Consider the following 26,893-nt stretch of genomic DNA (forward strand, 5'->3'; position numbering starts at 1 on the left):
CCTTTTCCTTCTCTCGTTCGACAGCAGGAAGGAAGGGAGCAAGAGGACACCGTCGAGCTTGGAAGGCATGGCGAGGCGCGTGAGAGGACGGACGTCCTTCGGCTCTGAAGAGAGCGAGGAGCCGGCGAGCGTCCTGCCTCTCTCCGCGTCCACGCAGCGCAAGCGCAGCAGCAGCCAGGTAGCCGGGAAGGAGAACAAAATGGCGCCTGAGAGAGCGGGTGCAGGGCAGACAGGGACGGTGGACCGTGACCGAGACGGATTTCTCATTCCTCGGCCCCTGGCAGCGAAGACGCAGAGACGAAAAAGACAGGAAAACTCGGAAAAGTTCGTGCAGCGGAATCCGAGGGCGCGACGGCTGGGCAGGCTGGAGGGAAAGGCACTCAAGTCCGTGGATGCGAGAAGGAGGAGAGCAGAAGAGGAACTCGAGGAAGACGCGGCAGACGCAGGAGACGCAGGAGAGGAAGACGAGGCTGCAGAGTCGGACGAGGAAGAGGTGAGTTCCTCCTCGACGAGTGAGGATGACCTCGAAGACGAGGACTACGAGGAGGAAGAGAAGCCGGGAGCAACAAGGAAACAGCGCGAGAGAGAAGAGGCGCGTGCTACCAGAGAGAAAGACTTCTCAACTGCGCTGCCAATGCTCGTCAAGGACCTGGCCCTGGAGCGCCTCCCTGCCCGCGAGAGTCTCCCCGCGTCGGGATCTTGCGGCGGCCGCGAAGAGCGGCGGAAGCGAGGGCGCGGCACTTCGGGGAGTCCTGTGTGCTCCGCGGCCCAGAGAAAGAAAAGAAGAAAAGGCCGAGAGGAAGTCCTCGCTCTCGGAACCTCCCTGGAGACCCTCGTCTCCGTCGCGGGGGTCCTCCGCTGTCCAGATACCGTTGCGGAAGCCATTGCCGCAGAACTGTCGGAAGCAACTCGCGGCGACTCCAGTGAAAGACGAGAGACAGAAGGAGAGCGAGAACGCGGGAGAGAACAAGAGGGAGAAGAAGAAGAACTCGGCGGGAGGGGAGAGGGGCGCCGAGGGCGCGGACGCCAGGCAGGACGGACAGAAGGCGTCGACGGAGAAGAGAGAGAAAGGCGGAGGGATGAGACCACAGCCGAGAGGATGGGGACGCTTGCCGCGGCTGTGGTGAACATGCTTCTCGAGGTACGTACTCAACAAGGTTTTGTGGAACCCTGTTCAAAGTGACGCGTGGATTCCCTCCTCTCTCTTCGCTTTTTCGCCTTCCAGGACCTCGTCTCGGATCGAGCTTGCTTCTTCGTAACGTCCGTGCTCTCGTGTATATAACGGCATGCGTCTCATCTTTTGGGGATCTCATCACTCGGTGTCACTTTCGTTTCGCTCGTCCTTCGTCTGGTCACAGTTTACGCTTTTCGTTTTTCTGCATCTTTTCCGTTCTCCGTTTTCAATTCCTTTTCTTCTTTTACGTCTGACTTGCTTTTTCCTCCTTTTTCCTTCTCTTTTCGTTTTTTCTGTCTCCTGTTTTCCTTTTTCGAGTGCTTGGTCTGCACTGCCGATTTTTCCTTCGCCTCTCCCAGGCGTTCGTCGCGCGAGTCTCGGATTCCTGCATGCGTTGCGCCTCTGCCTGACGGGGTCGTCGTTCTGTCTCTCTGGTGCAGGCCGGAGGCCTCCCGTCGCCTCTGTTCCACCGGGAGCACCTGGCGCCTCTGCTCCTTCAGTCTTTCGCCGTGCTGCGCCGCGCATGCACTCGCCGGAAATCTTTGCCTTCTGGCCTCTCGCGCGCAGACAGCCTCGCCATCCCTCCTGTCGTCCTCGTTCCGCCGCCGCCGACTTCTTCGGCTGCCACAGCCGCCAGGCGCATTTTGCAGCGCGGCGTCTGTCGCCTGTTTGCTCAGCTCCTCGAAGAACGCACAGCGGGCGTCTCCCGTCTCTCCTCTGCGTCTGCTGTCTCCTCTGCGTCTGCTGTCTCCTCTGCGTCCGAGGAGGCGGGGGTCGCAGGGCGGGAGGAGAGCGGACATCCGACTGAGAAGAGAGAGAAGGCGGCGGTTGGAGAGAGACAGCACTGCGCGCTTCTCGAGCTCCCTCGGCACACCTTCCAGCGCTTCCGCGCGCTCCTGAAGAGCCTCTTTGTTCGCGTCACCCTCACCTGTCAACGCGAAGGTTGCCTCGAGGCGCGCGGAGGCCTCGGCGGCCTCCTGGGCCTCCTCGCCGGCCTTGCGGGAAGCGGCGCCAGGCGAATCCGCGCTGCAGCTACTCTCGCAGGTGAGACGAGGAAGAGAGAAAAGAGAAGAGAGAAGAGAAGAGAGAAAAGAAGAAAGGAAAGAAGAGAGAAGAGAAGAGAGAAAAGAAGAGAGAGAACAAGAGGGAAGAGCGTATGGAGACGACGTTGAGTTGAACGAGTTAAGGAACAGGGGATGCCAGCCAGAGAGACTCGAGATAAGATGTGCAGTTGTGTGTGTCGCATGCATCGGGTTGCATCAGTTCGTTTTCCTCTGTTTTTTTCCTCGCAGTTCGTGGCCGCGATGACTTTGTCCTCTCTTCCGTTGCTCGCCTCTCTCTGATAAAAACTTCTCACTTGATGTCCGCCTGTTGCTCTGTTCAAAAAGCTCTCGAGTGATAATGTTGCTGGAGAAAAGTTCACTTGGTGCTTGTGTGCATGCAGTGTTGGGCATTGCGGAGGGCCTAGCTGCCTCGCTCGGTTCACTGCATGCAGAAGAAAGCAAGTTCCACCAGCAGCTCCTTCAGCTCCAGGCGACGTACGCCGTCCCCGCTCTTCCCTCCGCTGGCGCCGACTCTTCCTGGGGCGCGAGAGTCGTGGAGGACATCCGCGCGAGGCTGGAAGGCGCCGAGAGGAACGCGCGGGTGTCTGTACAGCTGCTCGAAGTACTGGCGGCCGAGTCACTCGCCTTTCGCTCTCGAGACGTCTGCCCCCTCATCCGCGCAGAAACTCTGCAGGTTATCGTAAGCCGCATTGGAAACGAGAAGTTCGGCACGACAAACACTCAAGCCGCGATCGATGCCTGTGTGCATCATGTTCACATGCATCATATTTCTGTCTATTTATATATATATATATATATATATACATACATATACATACATATACATATACATACATATATACATATATACATATATGCATATATATATATATATATATATGTATAAATATGTGCATACAGATTTATATATCACCTGAGCTAGGGAGTATGTGTGGAGTGGAAGCAAGCGATACGTGGAGCGCAGAAAGGAGAGGAGAGCGTCGGCTGGTGATTGTGTTGCGATGACGCCTGGTCTTCGTCGTTCCCGCTCTCCGCTGTTTGTCCTTGGTGAACGTAGTCTCTGCTTTTTTCTTTGCACCTTTTCTTCTGCGTCGAACTTAGACACCTCGTCGCTTTCTCGCAACTCGACTGTGCCCTCTTTTTTTTCTCCCCTACTTTTCGCGTTCACTTGGAAATTCTGTCTTGTCGTCTACAGGCTTCGTGTCTGCTTCCGGCGGTGCCGTCGCTGGTGCTCGGGTCTCTGCCGTTTCAGGCGGCGGTGTTGTCTTCGCTGTCTGAGGCGCCGTCTGGGAAGGCAACCACGGCCTTCCAGGCGGAAGCGCTTTTGAGTTCTGTGGAGATTTTCTCAGTCGCTCTCTCGCTGCTTCTCCCGCGAACGCGACGCGAAGGCCCTTTGAGTGGAGGTGAATCCGAAGGCCGCTCTTGCAGCGTTCTCGCACTCGCGCCGAACGGAGCAGGAGACAGGGGAGACGCCGAGGTCGACGAGGCTTTGCGCCAGAAAGCGGAGACGCTCGTGAAGCTCGCGAAGCCTGTCGTGCTACTCCTCGCCTGCGGCGCCGAAGAGACGGCCGCCGTCGCCGCGTTGCATGCATTGGGGCCGGCGGCGACGGCGACGCGCCTCTGGAGAGAGACACGGAGCATCAGAAGGGATCGGAAGGCGGGGGAGACGAAACGCAGGAGATATCCCGCAACTGCGGGCGCGGGGGAATGTGACGGCGAAGGAGACGCCGAGAAAGACAGAGACAAGAGAGCTGGAGAAGGCGGGGGAGACGAAACCTGGCGGATAAGCGAAGAAGACGCCGAGAAACTTCTCACCGCTTTCTGGACCTCGAAGGGGATGGCGACCGCCGCGGCCGCTGCGCCGATCCTCGACGACTTGTTTTTAGGCGGGCACTTTGTCGAGAACGCGAGAGTCGAGAAACGCGCAGAAAGGTAAGGGGACATGTCGAACATGTCGGAGACGGCAAGAGAGTGCAGGCTGTCGCGGGGGCTCGAAGGGAGTCAGTCGCGTTCTGCGTCTGTAGAACCGAAAAAAGCGTTGGATGGCGAACAAGCAGCTGAGGCGTTGGAGGGTGGGTGGGGGGAGGGAGGGACTGTGCAGCCTCAGGTTTTGCGAGGAGAGAGCAGAACCGGGAGAAACGCTTCGGAGACTGGGTCGCTCTTTGTGAACAAGGAAGAGCCACGGTGTCGCGAGGCACACTGTCGTTTCGTTTGCGTCTCTCGAGTCCATTTTGCGCGTCTCTTCTGTTCGGCCTTCTCTGCTTCCCAGCTCTCACGGCTCGTCCGTCGAACGCGACCTTCGTCTTCTCCTCTCCTTCTGTCTCGCTCACCTCCCTCGCTCTCCGTCGTCTGCCTCGTCCTCGTGTGCCTCTTCTCCCGCGCCTTTCTTTGCATGCGCAGGCCGCGTAGTTACTGGATTTTGGGATGTTGTCCCTGGAGTGAAGCAGCCGAAGAAGATGCTGGACTTGCTCTTGCGAGGCGAAGCCGAGGGAGATGCCCGCAGCGGCTTGCAAGACGGCGAGAGGACGCTGCTGCTGCGCTTCTGCGAACGGTCTTTCGAGCTGCTGCAGACGCGCCAGCGCGAGGCGCAGCGCGTCCGTTCGAGGCGGAACTTCGCGAAGTCTCGGGAACACAAAGTTTGGGGTAAAGTCCGCACCACAGAGCGCGTGCGAGAGGAAGCGAAGGAGGCACCTTGCTGGGGATGCGAGGCTGCATGGCGAGCCGCCCAGAAGGCAGAGAAGAGGACCAAGCATGCGGCGCGAGATCAGTGGACGCTGTCGGATGTCGAGGACGAAGGAGAACGCGAGAAGGAGAGCGAGAAAGAGAGAGAAGCGCGAGAGGAGCGGGAAGAGAGACTCTTCCTCATCGAAGGAACAGAAACGGTTTTCGCGAATTTGCAGATGCTCCTCCGAATTCACCAAGTGAGGCCGCGACAGAGGCTGCGTCGGGACTCACGCGAACTGCTTTACACGACCGGCCGTTTGTCCAGAGAAAGAAGTCGAAACAGGTTTCTGTGCTTGCTTTGGCTCTTCCAGTTCTGTCGTGTGCCAGGGGGCGCCCGGAGGGGAGACACACACACACACATGCATGTCTCGCGTTTTTGTCCACTTCGCTGTCGGTCTCGTGAGTATCCGCGAAGACTCCGCAGACTGTGGAACCTGGTCACAGAGCCGTTTCCCCACAGTTCCTGGAAAACGCGTCCTCTCCGCGCCTGCTCGTTAGGCTCCGTCTTTTGCGTTGCTGGGGATCTTCACTCGGGAGTAACTGGCACCTAGCGACGGATGGCGGTTTACCTGGAATCCCTCGTTGGAGAACGGAGAATGCGCTGGCGCGGCACCCGGACGTCTTTGCGCGCTGTTCGCCTATCCCTGTGTCGAGGCTGTGTGTCTGTGCGCGCGTCTCAGGCTGACAGAGACGAACTGCAACTCCTCCTCGCGAGCGTCTACTGGGCAACCTTCCCGCCCCCCTGTTTGGAGTTTCACCTCTCTCAGAGAGCTGATTTACTGTTCGCTCTCGTTTCGTTTGCTTCTTCGCCATCTTCCTCCGCTTCTTCTGCCTTTGCGCTACCGTCTTTCTCTCCTTCCCGTTCTCCCCTGTCGGCGGCCTGCAGGTCGCCAGTGTCGATCTGTGCGCAGACTTCATCTTTCTTCTCTGCGTCCGGAACTCTCGCTGCGCTCGCGGCGCTCTGTCTCGGCGCCTCGGATCCCCTCGCCGTTCGAACTGCTTTCAGCTGTCTGGCGAATCTCGGCATGCTTCTCGCTCCCCTGGAGGAAGCGCGCGTCGTCGACGCCCTCGCACACCTGCATGCGAATGTGCTCGCGGCCGCAGTCGCGAACGTCGAAGCTCTCCAGGCTCTTCTCTTCACTCGCCCCGCTGCAAAGCTCAGCGACTCGCGGAGCGAACGAGAAGGAGAACAGGGAGGAGAACAGGGAGGAGAAGCAGGTCGCGGAGGGGGATTCGGGGAGCCTCTGATGCCTTTGGATTCTCAGCGGGAAGATGCAGAGGCACCCCCAGTGTTTGACTTGATGCGTGCCGTCCAATCGCGGAGACACCGAGAAATGACCGAAATGAACGTTGCGCAGCTCGAGGCGAATCTCCTCCGGCTCGCGGCCTTCTACTCCACCTGTCTCTCGTTGACTGCGGAGCCGAGCGACGCTGCAGAAAAAGGCGCCGAAGGCCCCAGGAACTCGCTGCCGCCTGTCCCCACACCTGCCGCCACAGAGACAGCAGTCGCCGTCCTCCACATGCGCGTCATGGCCACAATGACTCAAGGGGGCGAGGAGGAACGAGCGTCGGAAGCCGGCGGAGAGACGACGGCGCTGCCCGCCGATTTGCCCGAAGTCCCGAGTGAGGAGCGAAACCGAGCAGTCGGGGCAGGAGGAAAGAAGAGAGAAAAAAAAGGAGGGCAAAGAAAAGAGAAAAAAAGGAGAGCAAAAAAGAGAGAAGAAGGAGACCAAAGAAAAGAGAAGAAGGAGACCAAAGAAAAGAGAAGAAGGAGAACAAAGAAGCGAGAAGGGACAGGAGGAAAGAGAACGAGGGGGAGAGAGAAGAACACACAGACAGCACAAGGAGGAGGGGCGGAGAAGGGGAAGAGATAGAGAAGAAAGAAGGATAGAGAGGAAGGGAGGAGCGACCAGAAGACGAACGAAGGCAGGGAGAGAAAGAGAAGCGTCACAGAGAGATAGAGCGAGAGGAAACAGAAGTTTTGAGTACTTCGTTCAACGACGATTCATCCGTTGCATGCGGGTGTTTTCAGCCCCTCGTCTGGTGCTGCATGCATCGGATCTTCTTGTCGCGATCTACAGCCACTTGGCGTACCGAAGTCTCTTTCTCTACGCGAGGCTCACGACAGCCATCAGGCGCGTTGCACACTTGGAAACCTGCAGAATTCGAGGCGCCGCTCTTCCAGCTTTGGCCCGCGAGGTCGCGAGAGAAGAAGAAGAAACGCGCCACGCAGAGGGCAAACAGCGGCGGAAGAGAACAGAGAGGAAAAACGACAACGGGGTGCTCCACGGCGACTGGGACGCCGACCTGGAAGACAGCGAGGGAAACAAGCGGGAGGTCGTCGCCGGTGTCACTACCGGTGTCTTCTCCGAGGGAGACGAGGAGCATTGCGAGACTGCGAACGGCGTCCAGGGAAAGAGACAGACGGAGGAAGGAGCGAAGGAGGAAACGGAGCTCAAGGAGGAATCTGAGGAGATCGAACTCGCACACAAAGAGGTTCTTGCCCTCTCGAGGGAGCTGCAGCAGACTCTGGTAGGAGCGAAAGCGTTTTCGCGGTTAGTGTCTCTCTGTCTTTTGCGCCTGCGTTCTGCCGGGCGTCGCGATCGTTTCTTCTCCCTCTTTTCCCCCTTCCATTCGTTCCGCGTTGCGTCCCCGGTTCTTCGTTTTTCCTTGTCTCTCTCGCTTTCCCCATCGTCGTTCTCCGCCCCGTCTGCGCCTTCTCTGCCAGGCCGACGCCGCTGTGTGCCGCAGTCGCTCGACGGTGCTTCTCACGGCTCTTCTCGAAACGGAGACTCGGCCGCTTCTTCTCTTCAATTCGCTTTTCTCTCTCTTGACCTTGAGTAAGACAGCAGTCTCCAGAGCACTTCAAAGCGACTCTCCTTCCGCTGCGTCCGGAAGGAAACGCGAGCCATCATCCTGCGCCATGAAGATTTCTTTCTGAAGCGAAAAAACTGGACACCCACAGACGTCGTGAATGCGCGAGTGTGAAGGCCGAAATCCTCGTTCTTCAGAAACGCCTCTCGACCTGCTCTCCACGTTGCTGAGAAGCCGCCGCCCACGCAAGCTGCGCGACAGCGAGAAACGCGTCCGGCCTTGACTCTGTCGCTGCACTTTCCTTCTCTAAACATCCACGCATGCACTGTCCGAAGAGCCGCAAGTCTTGATACATACATCAATCGTCGAGAGTCAAAAAAACCAAACACACACACATACATACATATACATATAAGTATATATATACATATATGTATATATATATATGTAGATGTATAGATATATTTATGTACATGTTGTTGTGGGTGCCGAAGCGCGTGGACAGATGCGAAGGGAGAGGCCTGCGTTTCGACATGCGTCTTTCTGGAACGCGCGCGCTTTCTCTCTCTCTGGCTCTGTGTACATACAGCCCAAGTCGAAGGGATGATTTCGTGGAGTCGGGAGGTGTGCTGTCGGTCCCTCTCCGCCGTCTCGTCTTTGTCTGCTGAAAGCGCGTCGACGTCGCGTTCCCCCGAGCGTCTTCTTCCTGCTTTACACGCTTACGAGTACATTCCTTCAGACATTGAGTCGGTGGTCTCCGCGTTTCAACATTTCCTGGATCTCCTCGGTTCTGAATCCGCTCTTCTCTCTCCGGAAAACGCGGTGCGGCGGCGTCTCGGTCGTGCAGAGAAGGCGGAACAACAGTCTTCTGTCCTTCCTTCCTCTTTCTTCGCCGACGCCGCCGCTGCCTCCTCGCCGCCAGGGGCCGCGTCTCTCTTCGCGTCGGCACTCTCTGGAACTGCATGCGCTCCGCTCCTCGCCATGGCGCGGTACGACGCCTCTGCTTTCTCCTATCTTGACTCTGTTGTCCTCTCTCCTCCGTCTCCTTCTTCTTCGATGTCGCCAGGGAGCGAAGCGCTCGTCTCGGTTTCCGGCGCAGGCGGTGGACAGGAGGCGCGCAAAGACGAAGGCAAAGAAGAGGAAGGCGTCTGCGACTTCCAGTCCAAGCTTCGGGAAGCGGTCGCCTTGGGCTGTTGCCGCCTCGCGCGCCAGAGTTGCCTGAATGAGCTCCGATGGGCAGTGGGCGGCCTCGGCGCGTCTCTGCTGTCTGTGCTCGACCATCCGTCAGCCGTCGCCGCGGAGGCTCGTCTCTTCTTCCAGTCTCTGAGGAGGCAGAACTTCCGGCTTCTGCTGCAGCTGCTGCTGCAAACCGCCCAGGACCTCTTCGACGCCCGCCTCCTCACACCTCTCACGCTGCTTCTCCTTTCTCGAAGACGCGCGCTTCTCCCGGAAAGCGTCGAACCGCACAGCTCGCGGCAAGCCACTGAGAGCGAAGCGAGAGAACGCGAGGGGAGATGCCCCGAAAGGCGCGGAGCTTGCAGGCTTCGCGGTGTGGGGACAGAGACAGGAGAGGCGTTGCAAAGGCAGAGAGAGGAGAACAGAGAGGCATGGCTTCTAGGCGCCGCAGACGTGGAATTGCACTTCACCCACCTTCTCCAGTGGTCGCTTCTCGCCTCGCAGAGACTCAGCGTCGGACTGCTTCTCGGATCGCAGCAAATGGAAATGGTGAATTTCTGGCGCGCCGCGATTCGCCACAACCGCGCGCTCGCAGACACCGTGGCGGCGCATGCGCGGGAATGCGGGGACGCGCGAAGAGACAAGCAAGAAGAAAGCCGCATTTTTGCCGTAGAAGGACGCGAGAAAGAACAAGGGGAAGAACAAGAAGAAGACGAGGTTTTCCAGCGATCTCGACAGGAGGTGCTCAGCTGGCTTCAGGAGGGAGGAGGGAGGAGGAGGGAAGATGCGAAGAAGACGGACCTCGACAGCTTCCCCCCACTGCAGTTTCTGGACTTCCTTCACCCGTTTATTCAACGCGGATTTCTGCCGACGTATTTGCTGAATCAGCTGCTGGGAGTTACCAAGGAGCTTTTCAGAAGACAGGCAGGCGAGGTGGGGAGCACGAGGGAGACAGGGCGCAGGTTCGAGAGTTGGGAGTCCTCTGGCGAAAGGAGACTCTTCGAAGCCGTGAAGAAGAGAGATGGTTGGCTGGTGCGTCTTTTCGCAATGAGAGACGCGCGACGCGCGACCGCGGAGAGAGAAGAGGAGACAGAACGGCAGGCGCGGGTGTCGAGTGAAAGGACTCAGCGAGAGGACAGAGAGAAGCGCGCGGAGGACGCTGAGAAGGAGAGACGAAGAGAGGAACAGAGCGAACGCGAGAGGCGCAGAGAAGAAGAGATGGAGAACATGAGGCGAGAGGAGAGACAGAAGCGGAGAGAGGAGAGAGGAGACGAGAGAAAGGAACGCAGTCTTCATGTCCACAATCAAGAAGAAGCAAGGACGAGAGAGGGGCACCGACAGCGAGTGGAGAGTGAGAGACCAAGCGATAGACTGCAGGGCGCCAGGGAAGAGACGCGACAAGGAGAGGCGCGCGAAGAGAGAAGCGACAGAGAACAGATCGAGGCAGTACGTAGAGGATGGAGAAGGGAAGAAGCAGTGAAGCCACGAGAGGATACAAGAGGAGACAGAGAAGCCGCGAAAGACTCTTGCAGGAGTCGGAAGGTCCAGAAGACCTGCGAAGAAGAAGACAGCGAGGACGAGTTGTGTGCAAGACTCGAGAGGCGGCAGCGGACGACAGATTCATCGAAAAGTGACGAAATGGCGACTCACGGAGAGACTCGAAGGCCGGGAACAAGGAGGGAAGGACGTGAGAAGGCCGCTTTCACGGTACAAAACAACGCTTATCCAGAAGCGAAGATCTTCTCTTCAGACGAGGAAGAACACTGGACAAAGGCGCCGAAGGCGAGAGCCGCTAGAGAAGTAACCGATCTGGGCGAGACAAACCTGCCAAGGCGGCGGAAGCCAGAAGCGAGGAAAGAAAAAACCACACGCTCCAAAAAGACGCGAAAAACTCGGAAAAACCAAGAGGATGAAACTACCGAAACCGACAACAAAGACGAGGACAGCAAAGACGAGCACAGCAAAGACGAGAACAGCAAAGACGAGGACAACAAAGACGAGGACAACAAAGACGAGGACAGCAAAGACGAGGACAGCAAAGACGAGGACAGTGAAGACGAGAAACCAAGAAGCGACGAGGAAGCGGCGGGAGCGAGTGGAGGAGACTGGTCGCACCACTCCTGTCGAGGAGAGCCGGAGGAGGTTTCCAGGACGGTGAGGACCGCAGAGGTCGCGGAAATCAAAGAGAGAGTTGGGCCGACGCGAAAAGCGAGAGAAACGCATCGAGTTGGCCGCTCTGCGGGTCCAAGAGCGAAGCCGCAAGAAGACGATCTGTGGTCTTTTGAAGTTTCTCCCGTCTCCCGTCCGAGCAACCTGCCAGCTCGCGGACCAGGCTGCGTGCGAGCGCCTCGGAGCGCACAGAGAAAGCCGACGCCGTCGTTCTCTTCTGCAGAAGAAAAGGAGATGACTGGGAGCGAGCTGGATGTGTGGAGTGACGACGACGGATCTTTGCTTGAAGAGATGGCGCGAGTCTGCTCGCTGCAGCCGGGAGAGCGAAAGGCCTTCGCACTGCCGGCTGGCGAAGCGGCGCGCCCCCAGCAGAGACCGAGAGCGGGGAGCGAAGAGTCGGTGTGGGCCGCGACCAGCCAGGCGACCTCCTTCGCAGAAGACCTGTTGGAGTTTTGAAGGCTGTCAGACAGCCAGGAGAGACGTTTCGCCGCGAGCCTCGCGAGGCCGCGACAGCAGCTTTTGAAAGGGCAGCAAGTCTTGGAGGTGAGCGCCGACGCGTAAGCCGGCGAGTGTAGCTCCCCCCCGCCCTGCCGGAGAGACAGCCGCAGCTCTGGACCGAGAGCGCGGCTCGTGTGACTTCTCGGACTCGGCAAGCGAATCGGAGACGTCTGCCTTGACAGAGTGAGCGGAGGTCCACTCCCGCCGAAAGGATACTTCGCAGGCCGTCTCTTCGATCCAGAACGACTCTTCTGCAGCTGTCCCTCTGGGGTGCATTCTTCACACGATGGCGCATGCGGCAGAGCCGCTGGAGACAGCGAGGCGCGAGACGGAGACGCGGAAAAGCGGGAGGGGGGAGCGGACGAGAAGAGAGCAAGAAGCCGTCTGCCTTCTGCTGGGGGCGAAGAAAACGGGCAGGTCGCCGTCCAGTGAGCGAGGAGAAGATCCTTGAGGAAGAAGAGAGAGCGACGGAGAAGACAGTGGCAGCAGGGGAACAAGGCAGTTTTTGCTTGTAGAAGAAAGCTTCGTGACAGACACTGGAAACCAGTGGGGAGACTGGGCGCTCCAGGCGCGGGTCTTCTCAAGAAGCAAAAGCATCTCTTCGCAACGAACAAACGCGCGAGTTTCTCTCCGGTCCTTTCGTCCACGCCTTGTTTAACAGCTTGGTTTCTCTGCCACAATCGACATCCACATCCATGCATGCACTCATACACACAAGGATGCATGCGCGCATGCGGACAGGTGTATCTGCGCGCATCTGCTCTGGCTACGCGCTCAAATGCGTTCCTTAGCGTGGACTTGCCGTTTTCTGCCGTCCGCTTGGCGTCTCGATTTTCAGCTGCATGCATGGTCGACTGTCTGCAGTCTCTGCGAGTCGCATTTGCCTTTGACGTTCTGTGGGTCCCAGCGAAAAAATCCCAGACAGCCTTCCTTTTCAAGCGACTTCCGCGCAAACTGATCAACGTGGAGAAACTCTCTTGACAGCTCTCTAGGCCTGCAGATGCATGCATGCATTCGCAGTTGTTTTGCATGTGTGTGACAGTGGGGCATGGACTGCGGCAACGAACCGTCGCTTTTTTTCTGTCCTTTTGTTGACACAGCCATCCCACCGACACAGTTTATACACACACATACAAATACATATATATACACATATATATATATATATATGTATATATGTATGCGTGTATAAATATGAATGTCCAGGTACTGGTTCTGATGTAGGCTGCTGCACTAGAACGTCTGTCCTATTTGATGCGCATGTAGCAAGGATCACCTCGGCGTTAAATACACTAGTTCTGAACAAGTCTGCGTCTCGGAACTTCGACGCATGCTTCTTGTGACGTACGTGTACATGTACGCTAATACATATATATACATATATTTATATATTTATATATATATATATATATATATCCAATTACGTCTGCACTTCGGTCTTGTCGTTGGTGTGGACTCCGTGGGCATGGAAAGGGAGGAAGCGAAGAGTGGAGCTGCGTTTAAGGCGTTTTTCCTGTTTTCGTCAATTAAGATCGCAAACGACGAAACAGCGCCGTCCCGGACAGGGGAGACTTGCGAATCGAGCCGTCAAGGTGACTGTCAAGTGCAGGAGAACTCTCTGGCAGAAATCGCGGGGAAGACGCTCGAAAGGAAACGACGCGAAGGCGAGCAGAGAGCGGAGAGGGACCTGACAACGGCTGACAAAAATCTAAATGGAACAAGGACGCGAGTCGATAATCGGACGAGACACGACTCGAAAAACTGGCCGAAAACGAGCCGGCAAAATACAGTTGTGTAGACGTACGCCATGCGCACAGATAAAGGTCCTCTTTTGTCTCTGCGCGCAGTGCCTCTTGGAACGGCTCTCCCCCCTTTCCAGAGCCTCGTCCATCTTCAGCTTCTGCTTGTCATGGTTGAAAAACCGTCAGGAATTGTCTCTCTGTCTCGTCGTTCTCTTGCTTCCCTCCTCGTTGTCACACTCCCCTTCATCCTCGCGCCGCCGACGTCGGTAGAGGACGAAAAACAAACAAGAAGAGAGACGAGAACCACAAGAGAAGAAAAGAAAACGTCGGGACTAGGCGAGAAGCGCGACGCGAAAAAAAGCGAGAGAGGACGAGGGACAGAAGAGCGAAGAGACGAGAGAAGTGCAAGGAAACAGAGAAACGACAAAAGGAGAACAGAGAGAGGAGACAACGACTGAGGACGCATGGAGAGCGAAGGGAGGAAGAAGCGAGACAGATGACGCGAGCAGGAAAGGAGAGAACCTGCAAAGTGCGAAGAGGCGACGGACGCCAAGGTCCAATTCGCGGTCTTTTTCAAAAGTTGAGGACGACGAAAAGCAAACAGACGCCTCAGTCGCTGAGTGGGTTTGAGTCTGCAACGCAAAGGTAAAAACAAGGCTGGAGTGGCGACTGCATTCGCTTCTGGACTCTCGAGGCAGCGTCTCTTGAGAAGACGCGTCAAAGAAGAAGACTGGGGAGAAAACCTTGAAGAAGGAAGCCGAACAGAGAGGACGAGAGGAAGAAGACGAGAGGAAGAAAACGAGAGGAAGAAAACGAGAGGAAGAAGACGAGAGGAAGAAGTCGAGAGGAAGGAAATGACAAAGAGCCTCAGTGGGGGTCTGTGAAACCGACGCATCGCATGCTGAGTCCGCGATTTTGCTGCGTCGAGATTCGAGTCTCACCTCCGGTGATGCTGGAAGCGCCCGCCCAGTTGCCGAGAGTCCCAGCGCCGCCTGTGGTGCATCTGGAGATGCTGTCGAAGCGGAAGGCTCCCTGCATGCGTTCGTCGACCGGCGCATCGCGCGTTTTGTCTCGCAAGTCCGGGGAGGAGGTCGCGGCCTCGTGCAGGTCGTAGGAGGGGAGAAGCGCCTCTGGGAGGGACGCAGGCAACTCAAAGCCTTCCAGTTTCATCTCGATGAAGTGCCGCGCCAAGCCGTACTCGTACAAGTCCAAGTATCCATCACGCGTTAAGTCTGCCAAGTTCCATATCCTGAAGAGCACAGAAAGATGGCCAGCTCACTCTCAGCAAGGTCCTGGTGCAGACTCACGGAGAGGTCGCACTGCAAGCGCAGATGCACCTCTTTTAGGCGCATCGATAAATGCGTCGTTCTGCGTCATCTGCATCCGACGATGGGTGTGAGTGGGCTGTCAGCTTGCAAGCTCAGAGCGAAATGACAGGACGCGGCGACCCAGAGCCAGGCACACAAGTCTTTCTCCGAACGGACTCAAGAAAATCTCTCGTCGACGGCTCTCGAAGCACGACAGAAAACCTTCACAGAAGGAAGCACTGCAGATGGCAGTGGCTCGTAAAAAAACTCATTCAATTCACACACATAATTCAATGTACACTCACCGACGAAAAGACCGACATAAATGCATGATGCACAAGCGTATACACTTGTATACATCCACATATATATATATAAATATGTTACATCAGAGAGTTCCACTTCTTTCTTGAACAGGTGAGAGACGAAGACGTTTCCTCACCGGTAAGGAAGAGCACAGATACATATATATATATATATATATATACAAACGCACTCAGTATAGAGATGAACATGCATAGGAACCTACACGCACATACACATCTGTATATATATGCATATATATATATATGCCTGTAAAGGCATGGCTTCTTCACTTCTTCGCTGATGTTTCTCACCGGTGGAGAACAGCGCTAGGAAGCTTGCTTTTGACGAGATCTGCCTTGGCCTGAGAGCCGTTGATGCGGCCGCAGTGGTCTGGACCAAGCGCTTCGAAATCCTGAGAATATGGTCACAGCTAAAGGGCCAAAAAAATGAAGCCTCCTCTTCCTTCTCCAGGAGTTTCGGTCCCGGACCCTCACGCCGGAGAAAACGTTTTTGCAGACGCCTCGATCGCATGCTCCACAGAGCGAAAAAGTCAAACTGCATGCAGGCTCGAGTCGGAATCCGACTTCCTTACAGTCCGGTAGCGTTCGACGTCGAGCGGCTGGTGGAGAAATTTGTCGATCATCCATGTGTTTCCTTCGTTCTTCGACTTAAGCGACAGAAATGGAGACGCCTTCGTCTCCACCACGCTCCCGTCGGACGGCTGAAGCGCCGCCTGCGCCTGCATGCAACGATGAAACAGTGTCACCAACCACCCCATCCAAAAATTGAAAGTCTACAGAAAACAACCTACATATATATATATATATATATATATATATGCGTCGGTACAGGTGCATGTACATTCATACAGAACCGTTGTGCCTGTAAATGAAGAGACATTTCGATTTACATGCAGGCGAAGATGGTCTAAGATAGCCAAGCATGTATCAGCGTGCATTCTTATATTTATATATATATATATATATACATGTATATATATATATATATGCATACACATATGAATAGTTTTACACGAGAGAGCGTATGGTTGCAGCGGATGCGATGGAGAGAGAGACCTGCCACGGTGACTTGGAGAATCGCCAGCATGTTTTCACTGTTCTGCACAGACCTCTTCGGCGGGGATGAGCGCCATGAGTTGCGGAATCTGCGTCTTTATCATAAGATCCAGTGACTCGATGCGACGCGAGTCCAGCTTTGGAATTTTACTCCAGTCGAAGGCAGCCAGTTTCTCCTGCAGTCGAAAGCTCGGCACAAATGCTTCACGATTCGGTGCCCACTTGCGAAAAACCGAGTTTGCCGAGGCCGACTCGGAAAATCTTCTTCGCAAGACTCGCGGCAGCGCAGAGAAAGCAGACGCAGTTGTTGTCGACAGATGCACACCGAATCGTACGCGTGAGCTGCTTCCTTCACCGAGCTAGTTTGCTATATGATGTATATATGTATATAAGTGTATTCCTTTCGAGAAGAAGTACATCTCTGAAGGCAAAAGCCTTCTGTGGACCTGGTGGCTCGCGACGCGCGACTTCGTACCTGCATTAAAGGAATGGGCGGGAAGTCTCCGAGAGGAATGGAATGGTCCGACGCGACTTGCTGGTAAACCTGTTGAAGCTGGTTGAGCAGCTGCTTCTTCTTGGCGTCCTTTCCCCACATTGGCAGTTGCTTCCGGAGGTTCGTCAGCAAATACGCATGCACCTGAAGGCGCATGGCAGGATCGCTTGACACTCAAACACTGTGCAAGTGCAGGGCTCAAAGCGATCTCAAGAAAGAACGACGCAGGAGAAGAAGAAAGAGCAGAGACGAGAGAAGAAGCGGGAGCAGAAGCGAGAGAAGAAGAGGGAGCAGAAGGCGATCAACGAACGAAGCGTCTGTGTCGTCCGGCTGAGACGCGACAGTCAGTTGAACGACAGGAGTGAGGACTTCGCGTTTTGGACTACCTTGGCAAGTCGCGCTCTCTTGATGAAGTCGTTGACCTTCCGGATGGCTGCATCCCGGGGCAAGCGCGCGATATCCGCATACAAGTCGTTCGCCTAATTAACGAAGAAAGAGAAAGCAAGTCGCCCACACAGCGTGGTGAGAGACCAGCAACGCCTTGGAGGGAAGACTGCGAATGCACGACGGTTCAGTCCGCAAGAGCAGTGCAGCGCGGCATCCACCCAGGAACGCCAGCTCAGGTTTTTTTTTCGTCGAGACACATGAGAAAAAGCAGACATAGTTTCAGGCGAGTCGGAACCTAAACTGGACGCCATATTGTTCGAGTTGCTGCGGTGAACTCGTCACTCGCCTCGGGCGCTAAGAGGAGAATCGAACGGATCCTTCTCAGGCAGAGCGAAAAAAACCGGAAATAAAAGAGTGAAGGAACACCGAGAAGCGAGAGAAACATGGCAAACGCTTCTGACGACGAACCAGCAGCGCGGCAGCTGTCGAGGCACCTCAGCCCACACCGGGGAGCGGAAAGCAGAAAGGCAAGGGCGCGTGAGTCGAAAATCTCGATACTCCAGAGAGACAGAGAGCACCGACGAGTGACGACTTCCGACGCCATGGGGGCCGGTGAGAAGAACGAAACGGCCGATGAGCACAGCAAGCATACGCTAGAACATGGAAAGGAGCGCTGTGCACCGAGTGAAACGGAGCGAGACTTACCTCTGCCTCGAAAAGCTTTCGATTTTCGTCGTTCTGCAGAGGATGATTCCAGAAAGAGCCGATATACACGCGCGCTACCTCGGGAGAGGGAATGACCTGGAGAAAGCAGTGAAGCAACGCATGCATCCAGTTGATCTTTCTCTCTCATCTCCATCCCTCTCCGTCGGCAGGTGCGACGCCTGTTGTCTCGCCTCGCTGGGTGCTTCTACCTCCAGTGTTCCTGTCGCCTCCCTCTCGACCCGTTTCCAGCCTCCTGTCTCTGAGGGTCCCCGCTGTCTCTCTCGCTTTTCGTCCTGTCTCTCTCGCTTTTCGTCCTGTCTCTCTCTCTTCTCGTCCTGTCTCTCTCTCTTTTCGTCCTGTCTCTCTTTTCGCGGACATTCCTACCTTGCCGAGCGACCACATAAGGGCGCCGTAGACGCGCATCAGCTGCTGGTAGGAAACCATGTCTGCCTTGTTCAGAATGATTCGAATTTTCGTATCATTCCCGCGAAGCGCCTGAACGCAGTCGCAGCGGGCAGAGCCGTCGAGAGACCGAGCGAAGATTCCAGGGAAAAGACCAAAACGCAAAGGAACACCCAGACGCGGCATCCACACGGAACAACCGCGTCCTGGTCTCCTGCGCGAGGCCGTGCAGCCACAGAAAGATACCCTTTTCCGGTGCGACTCAGAGAGAAGAAGCGACCTCTTCCGTCGACAGCGACAGACGCGCTTACATGAGGACCGAACACAGTCGAGAAACCCACAGGCAAGGAAGCACAGGACGCACGGAGCTCTCCTACGCGAGAAAAAAACTTCGAGCTCGCCGAAACTCGGAAAATAACAGTCAACAAGACAAAAAGCAGACTCTCTGCACAAACATACACATCGACATGTAGGTGTAAGAAAGAAACAGATACATACACAAAAATATACACATATACATATATATGTATATATTTATGCATATACGTTAGTATGTATGTATATACATTAGTATGTATATATATATATACATATGTGTACATATGGCAACTCCACGTTTTTAGATGACGTTCCGTACGACCTTGGGGCGGCTGAGCCGACAGAGCGGCATTTTCCTCCAGATGCGACTTACGTGGATGCATCTGCGGAATTCGTCTGAGATGTCGAGTTTGTGGGCATCGAAAATCAACAGAATCAGGTCCACTCTTTCGGCGAACCACTGAATGACGCCCTCGAAATCGTAGCCGCGACTCGTCTGCTTGTTTCCACTCAAGACCCCCGGCGTATCGATCAGCGTGATTCCCTGCAATAAATAAAAAGACACAACGCTCCTTCACCAATCGCTCGACTCGCGGCTGGTCATCTCATCCCTAGCTCCACTTCTCCTCTACGCGACCTCTGCGTCCCCCCTGCTTCGCATTTTTCTGCCTCCGTTGCCTCTCTCTTGTCTTCTTCTCCCTGTCCATCTCCGTCTTGTTCACCCTCGTCTTTCCTCTCCTTCAAAGCGCAACTGCGTCCGCGTCGCTCGTAACTGCTTTGACCATTCTCAGGCGTTCTGCCTGTCGCGTGGAACTACGCGGCGTACATTCAGAATGACGCAGGGCAACATGGAGCACTCGAAGCGGAGGAGAAAATTGTTTCCGAAATTCGAGAGCTGGCTGAAAGGCTTTGTGGGGTCGACGACGGCGGCGTTTCCAGGGACTACCTGCGCGATTCGAAATGCACAAAGTGCAGAATGCGAAACGTCACATCGCGCCTGGAGAGAAGAAGAAAGTCGCCATTCGACGTATCTCCTCCAGTGGCGCATCCCTCGCCTGAAGCGCGCTACTGCACACTCTGCAGCTCTAAGCCTTCTTCAGACAGAACGAAAGGCAATCCCTAAAATAGCGAGAACTCAGAAAAACCACCATCTAGTCGTCCTGCGCCTCCTCTCGCGTCGCCTTCCGCCTCGTTCTTCTTCTCCTCTATTCTCTCCCCTTCTTCTTCTTCTTTTCTTCTTCTTTTTCTTTTCTTCTTTTTCTTTTCTTCTTCTTTTTCTTTTCTTCTCTCGGATCTCCTCCTCACTCTGTTCTTCTTCGCTACTCTGCTCTTCTTTTCTGTCGGTTCCTCTCCTTGTCTCTGCTCTCTGTTTCCCTGCTCTTCTTCCGCTCTGCGTTCCGTTCGTCCCTCCGCCGCATGCTTTTCTTTCTCCCCCTTTACTTCTGCTTCTTCCTCCTCTGCGCTGGTGATCTCGCCTTCTTCGCGCTCGTCGCGCCCACCTGTTCAGTGTCGTTTTCCATCACCGCCACGAAGCGGTCTGTCGTCGGCTCCGGCCCAATGCGGAGGCCGGGGTACTCTCGCTCGAGCAGATGCTGAATGAACGTTGTCTGAAAACAGAAACGGAGGCGACCGCAGCATCTGGGAAGGGCAGACGAGAATCGCGACATTTCTCTCTGTGCGCCGCCAGCAGAGACGCAGGAACGCCTGCCCTTCACACTCAGACACTCGAAAAGAGAGAAGCTCCACAGAACAAAATGAAGAAGAAAACAGTCCCGCATCGCCCATACAGGCGGACGCGGATGACCGTATCACACAAACGCGGGATCCAGGATCCTTCACAAAGCTTCCGTAGACATCGAGCCATGCGTAGGCACTGGCATCTGTATGTACACCTGTGTGAGTGGAGACAACTCCGCGTTCAGAAACTGGACGACTCAGACTGAGAGTCGAGAGCAGCGAAGGGCGGGAGGAGACATGGAGAGAGGAGGTTGAACTACGTTTTTCCAGGAACCGCAGTGACAAGTGAGTAGAAGGCGAACACAGACTTCTTGGGGAGACGAGAAACTGTCTGCGACCTCTGTCTCCTCGCTCAGGATTACCTTCCCCGTGCTGTACTGGCCTATGAGCATGACCATCGGTTTCGCGGCGAAGTCTCCATCAGTGAGGAGGGGAGAGAAGAACTGGTGAAACTTGAAGTCTTGCTCGAGAGGGAGAAGCACCGAGCGATAAAGTTCCTGGAGCCCAGCCTTCACATTATGGTACACATTCACCTCTTGCGAGGACTTCCCACCATTCCCCCGCCCTCGCAGCCAGCGACTCATCTTGAGCGAAGGAAACTCGACGACGCGAAGCAGGGGATGCACACGAAGGCCGGACGGACGCGGAGGCGAGACCGGAAAGAACAGATAAGCGAGAGGAGACGCCCAGACAGAGACAAGCGACAGAGGGGAGGTTCGGACAGCTCGGAAACGACCTGAGGCGACGACTCAGGAGACGAGAAGGAGAGGTGGAAACAAGGTTCAGTGGTGCGAGGGAAGTGAACAGAAGAGACACAGAGAAAAGACGGGATCCAGGAAACGGAGAAAGAAGCAGCAAGAGAGGAGGAGGCGAACCGCGAAACGAATCTGCTTCTCTTGTGTACAGGAGGGAACGAAAGAGTTCACCGAACGAAAAAACTAAAACGGTGAGGGAAAGGGAGAGGGAGAGAGGGAGGGGGGAAGACGACCGCAGGGCCAGGAGGAAGGAGCAAGACGGTATCCGTCTGAAATCCCTTCGCCGCCTTGATTGTGGTGTCTCTATCTTCTGAGTTCGTCGTTCTCTTCGCGATGAGGCGAATCCGAACGAGAAGGCGGAGAGACACACAGGCCAGGGACTCTCCGTTCTTGTTCGGAGCTTCTCCACGTTCTCCTATCTGCTTGTTGCCAGACAGAACAGAAGAGAAGCTGCGACCCAGGCGTCCGGATGAACGGAGAAAGGAACAAGGAGGACTCCGGCAAGTGAGCAAAGAGGAAGCGCAGGAAGACCGGCGGTTATGAAAGACGCGGCAGGACTCGGAAACAGAGAGACGGGGGCGCGGCCCTAAAACAATGATGGAGGTCGGAGAGAGGGGAAAAAGGCAGGAAAACGGAGAGGAAAGTGAGAGAGCGAAACAAACAGAAGAGGAAAAAGCGAGGAGGGAAGACAGCGCAAGGGGAGGAGGGCGACAACACAGAAAGCCGGGGATACCGAGCGCAGATCTCGGCAATGTAACATGAAAAGACGAGAAGAAACTCGAAGGACTGCTCGTGAGAATTTCCTGCTTCAAAAAGGCAAAGCGAGGAGACAGAAGCTGGTGAAGCCGCGACAAGAAGGTACAGAACAGTGACCTGGCGCCTGCTGCGCGTCGGCAGTAAGTATAAGACGAAGAACAGAACCAAATGCTTTTCTCGACGAGAAAAGAAAAGAGACTCTGTCCTCTCGAAAAACAAAAACGACCCAGCGGAACGAAGTAGTGCGTTGTGAGAAATGGACCGGCTGCGCGAAAATCGCAGCGAAGCAGGCACTGTGCCCCGAGAGTATTGGGATGAGCCTGACTAGACTTACGAAAAGGCTGAAAAGTAAAAAGAAAAGCGACACAGACTCTCCACGCCAGAGAGGTCTCTTTGTGTGGCTTCTTCAAATGGAGAGGAAAACAGAGAACGCGGCGCGTTTCGCTCCCCTGACGTTCCAGACTTTTCGCGGCCGTCAGCTAGTCCACATGTACACTTGGTTTTCAGGGAGCTTCCTGGTTCGAAAGTCGAGATTGCATGAAAGTTTGAGCTTTAGAACTCAGGCAACTCTCACAGAAAATGGTTGGTCTGACGACTTGCACTCTTAAAAGCGAAACGAAAAGCTCATGTCTGCGTGGACGCCGACGGCGTTGAGTGCGAAGAGTCTTGTTGGCCAAGAGTCACCCAAGTCGGCGGAACGGCGCCAGCTCTGCGCGCCGACGACAAGTTCCCTGTTGCTGGCTTTTCTGCAGAACTTCAGGAAAAAGTTTTTCGCGAAAAACTCGTGGAGCGAGGCGCTGCGGCCGAAACGGGCTCGAGAAAAAGTCTGGAAAAAGCGAACTGCCAGCGGCCGATCTTCGCCTCAGCAGTTTTGCGGATCGGCTTATACTCGGAGAATACCCAGGAAAAACGCAGTCACGGGAGACGCTGACGTTGCCAGTCTGGCCTCGTTTGCCTCTCGCGCCCTCCAGACACGAGAGAATTTCCGCAGGAGTTGAGACCCATGTGCGCGGGAAGGAGCACCTTGAATCTTGTGCGTTTCGCACTTTCTCGTCGGTTTTTTCCGTGCAGAATCGCGGAGCTTTTCCCCAGAAGCCCGGGCGCTGTGTTGCCATGCCTCACCGCGCTCGAGGCAGCGCCCCAGCTCTGTGCGTCCACCTGAACTGCCAAAAGAGCACCTCGAGAAGGCTCAATGCGGAAAAAAAGAGACTCAGTCTCTGACTAGCGGTGGGAATCGCCGCCTTTCTTTCGCCTCCCATGCGGAGCTTGTCGTCTGCCCTTTCTCTGCTTTTGCTCGGACCGCCGTGAAGAAGACACGCGCCGCAGCGCAACTCTGCAACGTCGTCGTCATCGTCCGCTTGACCCTTCCGCTGGAATTTCTTCGTTTTTTCCTGGGGAAAAGCGAACTCGTGCCTCTTCCTCGCTCTTCCCTCTCGCTCTCTCGAGGCTGTCTTCAACGAGCCGACGAGAAACAAACGCCAAAAACCGCGTGGAGCAGCCAGATAGCCAGAGCCGAGAGCAGTCAGCGAAGCGCCACTCATGTGCCAAGACAGCTGCTTCCGCGGTTCTCCGTGTTTGTCGCGTTCCTTTTTTCTCGTCCAGAGTACGGAGACGGAGACTTTTTCCTTTCATGCTTTCCCGCGTTCCCCTCGCGCGGGAGACAGGAACGCTCTGAAGTCCCCGAGGCCTCCAACAAGTGACGGCGGAATCACCCGTGTATATATGGATTCGGCGACCTGGAAACTGGAGCTGTGTACACGCAGCGACTCTTCTGGGTGTTCTCGACTTGTCGAAACATGTTTTTCTTTTTCTTTCCTGCTGTCTTGTCTCTTCCGACCTCGTCTTCGCCTCTTCTTTCAGTTTTGACCCCTGGGCCTCTCCGCAAAATCTCCTCCATGTTTGCGTATCTGCGTATTTCCAAGTCGTTGCCGCGACTCACCTTGTGTTTTGTTTTCCTTCGTCTCTCTGTCCTTTTTGTCTCACTCGAACCTCAAGTATCTGCTGCTCACTCCTGGCGCCCACGCTGCCCTGAACAGGATCTGGCCTCCCGACCGTGTCTTCTTCGTCTCGACGTTGAACAACATCCTTCTCTTCCTCTTATTCCACCCGCCGTTAAGTATTTTTTCTCAGTCTCCCTTTCACAATGTCTGGGGAAGATCCCGTGAGCGAGCTGTTGACGCGGCCGCGAGACTGGCCGTACCAGGTGTACAACTGTTTCACACTGGTGTTGAGTTGTACGGTCTTGCTGTTTGTGTTGGCGATTCACGAGATGTCGCTGTACGCGTCGATTTTGCCGCATGCGTTCCAGATGGTTACGCTGCGGAAGCGGCGAATCTACTGCTTCGAGGTGGACATCAGTTCAGGACCTGCGGCCCGGAAGGTTCGCATGCAGTACCTCTGGCTGTTGCGGACGGCGGTGCTCGTAGTCGGCTGCTACCTGTGGCAAACTTGTGTGCTGTCTTACTGGGCGTTCGATGCCCGCGAGGCGTCGGGGAAGCAGAGTCTGCTCGACGCATGCGGCAACGACGGCGCAGACTGCTTCGGCTCCGCGCACAACTACGACTTCTTCTCAGTAAACGCGAGTCCCGCGAACCTCTGCGTCAAGTACGACTTGGCCGCGATTCTCCGCCCAGAGATCCAGGAGGAAATCTACGCCAAGTACCGTTACGTAACCTGCATCAACTTTGTGACGCCAAACACACTGGTGTACACGCAGCATCTCGCCATCGCGTACGCCCTCGCGAAGATGATCATCACGCTGTTCGAGGTGCTCGTCTGGCTGCTCTACCGCAGTCGATCGAGCATCCTCCCGACCATCGTCTTGGCCGTCGGCGTAATCTTTCTCGCGGTCTGGATTGGCAGCATCTTCATCCCGCGTCTCCTCTCCTTCTTCAGCTCCTGGATCGGATACGTCATGCTCCTCTCCGTCCCGATCGTCCTCTGGACTGCGCTGCTCGCCGCTCACTACCTCCGAAAAATTCAACACCAAAAGTGGACGCTGTGGAAGATACAGGCGAACAGGTGCAACGCAGAACAACTGCGAGCCGGACTGTGCACGGGGGGGTCGGCGGGTCGTGAGAAGAAAAGAAATTCAAGCAAAGCAAGGCCTTAACCGACACTCAAACGGACATCACGGACTCATATGAATTAATATACATATATATATATATATATATGCATTTACATACATATATTCATCGATTCATCTATTCATCTATTCATATATATGTGCATAAAAATGTGTAGATATCTATAAACGTATATCGTAATGCATGCATGTGTACATAGTGGACGTATGTCTTTGTTTCTGTAGGTATAGATTAACTGGCAGAGACATGTGGATAAACTGTCTTTGCACTGTGTACGTGGGCATGCGTAAAAATCGCGGTTTCTCGAGCGATAAAGGCGGTGCTCTCTGAATTTTTTTAAACCCAGAAATCGGTGCATGGGGATCGCGTCTTCAGGTGTACCTACACCCCTTGACGTTCGGGTCGCTGTAGTGGATGGAAGACCGATTTTCCTCCATTTCTTTTCGTGCAGGCCGATGGCGAGGGCGGAGGACCCGGACAACGACATTCGACTTTTGAGATCCAATTCGGTTCTCATGGAGACAGATTATCGAGTAAGGGAGGAACGTTTGAGCGCAGAACCTCGCAAGGGGAGCAACTTCCACGTCTCAAGAGTTCCTGAACGTTTGTCGAGACAGTATTTCTCCAGCGACAGTCTCTGCACAGCCAGCCGTCTCCTTAGCATGGCGGTGCGGCGGATCTTGGCCTCAAAGGATCACTAGCACCATTTTCCTGTCCTTCATGTGGCGTGATTCCCCTGGAACGTTTCTCAAAATAGTTATCGAAGAGCAAAGAAAGTCGCAATTCAAATGGTGGAAATCAGATCCGAGGTGATGCCTAAAGGTTAGACGTACAAAGACGTGCTACGCATGCAGTCAAACGCAAAAGAACTCATCTCTGTGGCCTGCAGCCTGTCGATCGAACTGTCCATCTAGAGCCAGACGCATCTACGTACACACAACCGCATTTCCCTACACACCAACCTCTTGGCTTATGTGAATGTGCAATTCTATTTTTTTCATGTAAGTCTTGGATCGCCTTCGCCTCGATCCACGCGCGTTTACCTATGTTAACTATGCAGATGCATTTACGCATCGACCCTGGGCGGTTGTGCATGCGCAATCGAATCCCCACCATGCCAGCAATGTTATGTAGACGACCATGTGATGGAACATCATGAAGCAAGAGCTCTCTGTCTTCCTTACGTCTGCAAGGGGAATGGAGTTCCAACGCGGTGTCTGCTCCAGATCGAAGAAGCTTGTCTCCTTTTTCTTCATGTAGACGCCTGCGCACAGAAGGCCCAGGCGACTGCTGGAGAGCCTGTGTTTCTCTTGGTTCAGGGAGATCGCAGATGCGCAAAGGCTTGTCTCTACGCCTTCACATGCACACCTGTCCTGTGCTTGCCTCTGCAGGAGGACGGCACCGGGTCGCCGTCGCCGAGAGACCGGTCGCGTCGGAGTGGCTTGTCTCCTCGGCACAGCGGCGTCTCCCCTGTCGCAGTTCAAGCTTCGTCTGAGAACCTCCACAACCAAACTTCAGGCGCCGACGGGTGTGCGCCGAGCAGTGCAGGCTGGCGACCCTTCAGTGGCTCGCGGTTTGCCATGCCCGCGCGGTACCAGCTCGCGAAGCGGTCGGAGACGTCCGAGACGGAGAAGCCTGGAAAGAAAGGCGAGAAGAGAGAGGCCATGTTGAAGATCGCCACTGCGTTCCTCAGGAACGAAGGCGGCGAGAAGGACGCTGCGAAGAAGGTGGAGTCTGCGAAACTCCTTGCGGGCGCCCAAGTCGAACTGGTGAAGAAACAGAGCTAGAAGGACGCCCGGATCCGCGAGACGCGGTGGACAAACGGCCGAAATGCGGAGGACTCAGCAAAGTGAAAATCAGGGAGACCAACGGTCTAAGGAGAGAGAAGAGGAAGAAGAAGCAGGCTTTAGACGAGAGAAGAAAGCGAGAGAGGAGGCAAGAGGCAGGTGTTGAAGCTCGTGGTGAGCGGAAGAGAAAAGATGAAGAGGCAAAGGAAGGCAGAAAGAAAAGAGCCTTAAATTGTAAACAAGAAACAGGGAAGTGGGTGCGAGGTGACATTCACTCTCGTAGGCACTACAAATCTGAACGTTCAACCTTTTCCTTATTGCCGTTACTGTCATCTCTTGAAGTTCCAGAAAAGCCGTACACGGAAGCAGCGGCTCGGAATTATGGTGGCATCACAGTGGTTAAGTCAGAGCTGG

The 26,893-nt window shown here is 55.2% G+C and overlaps 4 protein-coding genes across 4 annotated transcripts; 2 read left to right on the forward strand and 2 right to left on the reverse strand.

Moving 5' to 3' along the window:
- Positions 1–67: 67 nt before the first annotated feature.
- Positions 68–11,619, forward strand: TGME49_231200 (hypothetical protein; the record flags this gene model as incomplete). Its single annotated transcript, XM_002367980.1, has 9 exons — positions 68–1,141; positions 1,615–2,218; positions 2,619–2,917; positions 3,434–4,170; positions 4,508–5,159; positions 5,643–6,585; positions 6,995–7,494; positions 7,691–7,802; positions 8,366–11,619. 9 exons carry the CDS (start codon positions 68–70, stop codon positions 11,575–11,577), a joined length of 8,133 nt encoding a protein of 2,710 aa, XP_002368021.1. The 3' UTR covers positions 11,578–11,619.
- Positions 11,620–13,132: 1,513 nt separating this feature from the next.
- TGME49_231210 (sarcalumenin/eps15 family protein) lies at positions 13,133–21,040 on the reverse strand. Its single transcript, XM_002367981.2, has 13 exons — positions 20,455–21,040; positions 19,855–19,962; positions 19,182–19,301; positions 18,729–18,899; positions 18,020–18,130; positions 17,636–17,731; positions 16,930–17,022; positions 16,526–16,687; positions 16,104–16,226; positions 15,567–15,713; positions 15,286–15,386; positions 14,303–14,610; positions 13,133–13,993 (listed from the first exon to the last, which is right to left on the reverse strand). The coding sequence occupies exons 1-13, from the start codon at positions 20,674–20,676 to the stop codon at positions 13,971–13,973; spliced, it is 1,785 nt and encodes a 594-aa protein (XP_002368022.1). The 5' UTR covers positions 20,677–21,040; the 3' UTR covers positions 13,133–13,970.
- A 222-nt stretch (positions 21,041–21,262) lies between these two features.
- On the reverse strand, positions 21,263–23,144 carry TGME49_231215 (hypothetical protein; the record flags this gene model as incomplete). The annotated part of the gene is made up of 3 exons (XM_018780292.1): positions 21,263–21,433; positions 21,938–21,944; positions 22,726–23,144. 3 exons carry the CDS (start codon positions 23,142–23,144, stop codon positions 21,263–21,265), a joined length of 597 nt encoding a protein of 198 aa, XP_018636850.1.
- Positions 23,145–23,746: 602 nt separating this feature from the next.
- TGME49_231220 (hypothetical protein) lies at positions 23,747–26,479 on the forward strand (the record flags this gene model as incomplete). Its single annotated transcript, XM_002367982.1, has 3 exons — positions 23,747–24,624; positions 25,144–25,225; positions 26,084–26,479. The coding sequence occupies 3 exons, from the start codon at positions 23,747–23,749 to the stop codon at positions 26,477–26,479; spliced, it is 1,356 nt and encodes a 451-aa protein (XP_002368023.1).
- Positions 26,480–26,893: the final 414 nt, after the last annotated feature.

Source organism: Toxoplasma gondii, chromosome VIII (assembly GCF_000006565.2).
Source record: "Toxoplasma gondii ME49 chromosome VIII, whole genome shotgun sequence".
Classification (NCBI taxonomy): domain Eukaryota; phylum Apicomplexa; class Conoidasida; order Eucoccidiorida; family Sarcocystidae; genus Toxoplasma; species Toxoplasma gondii.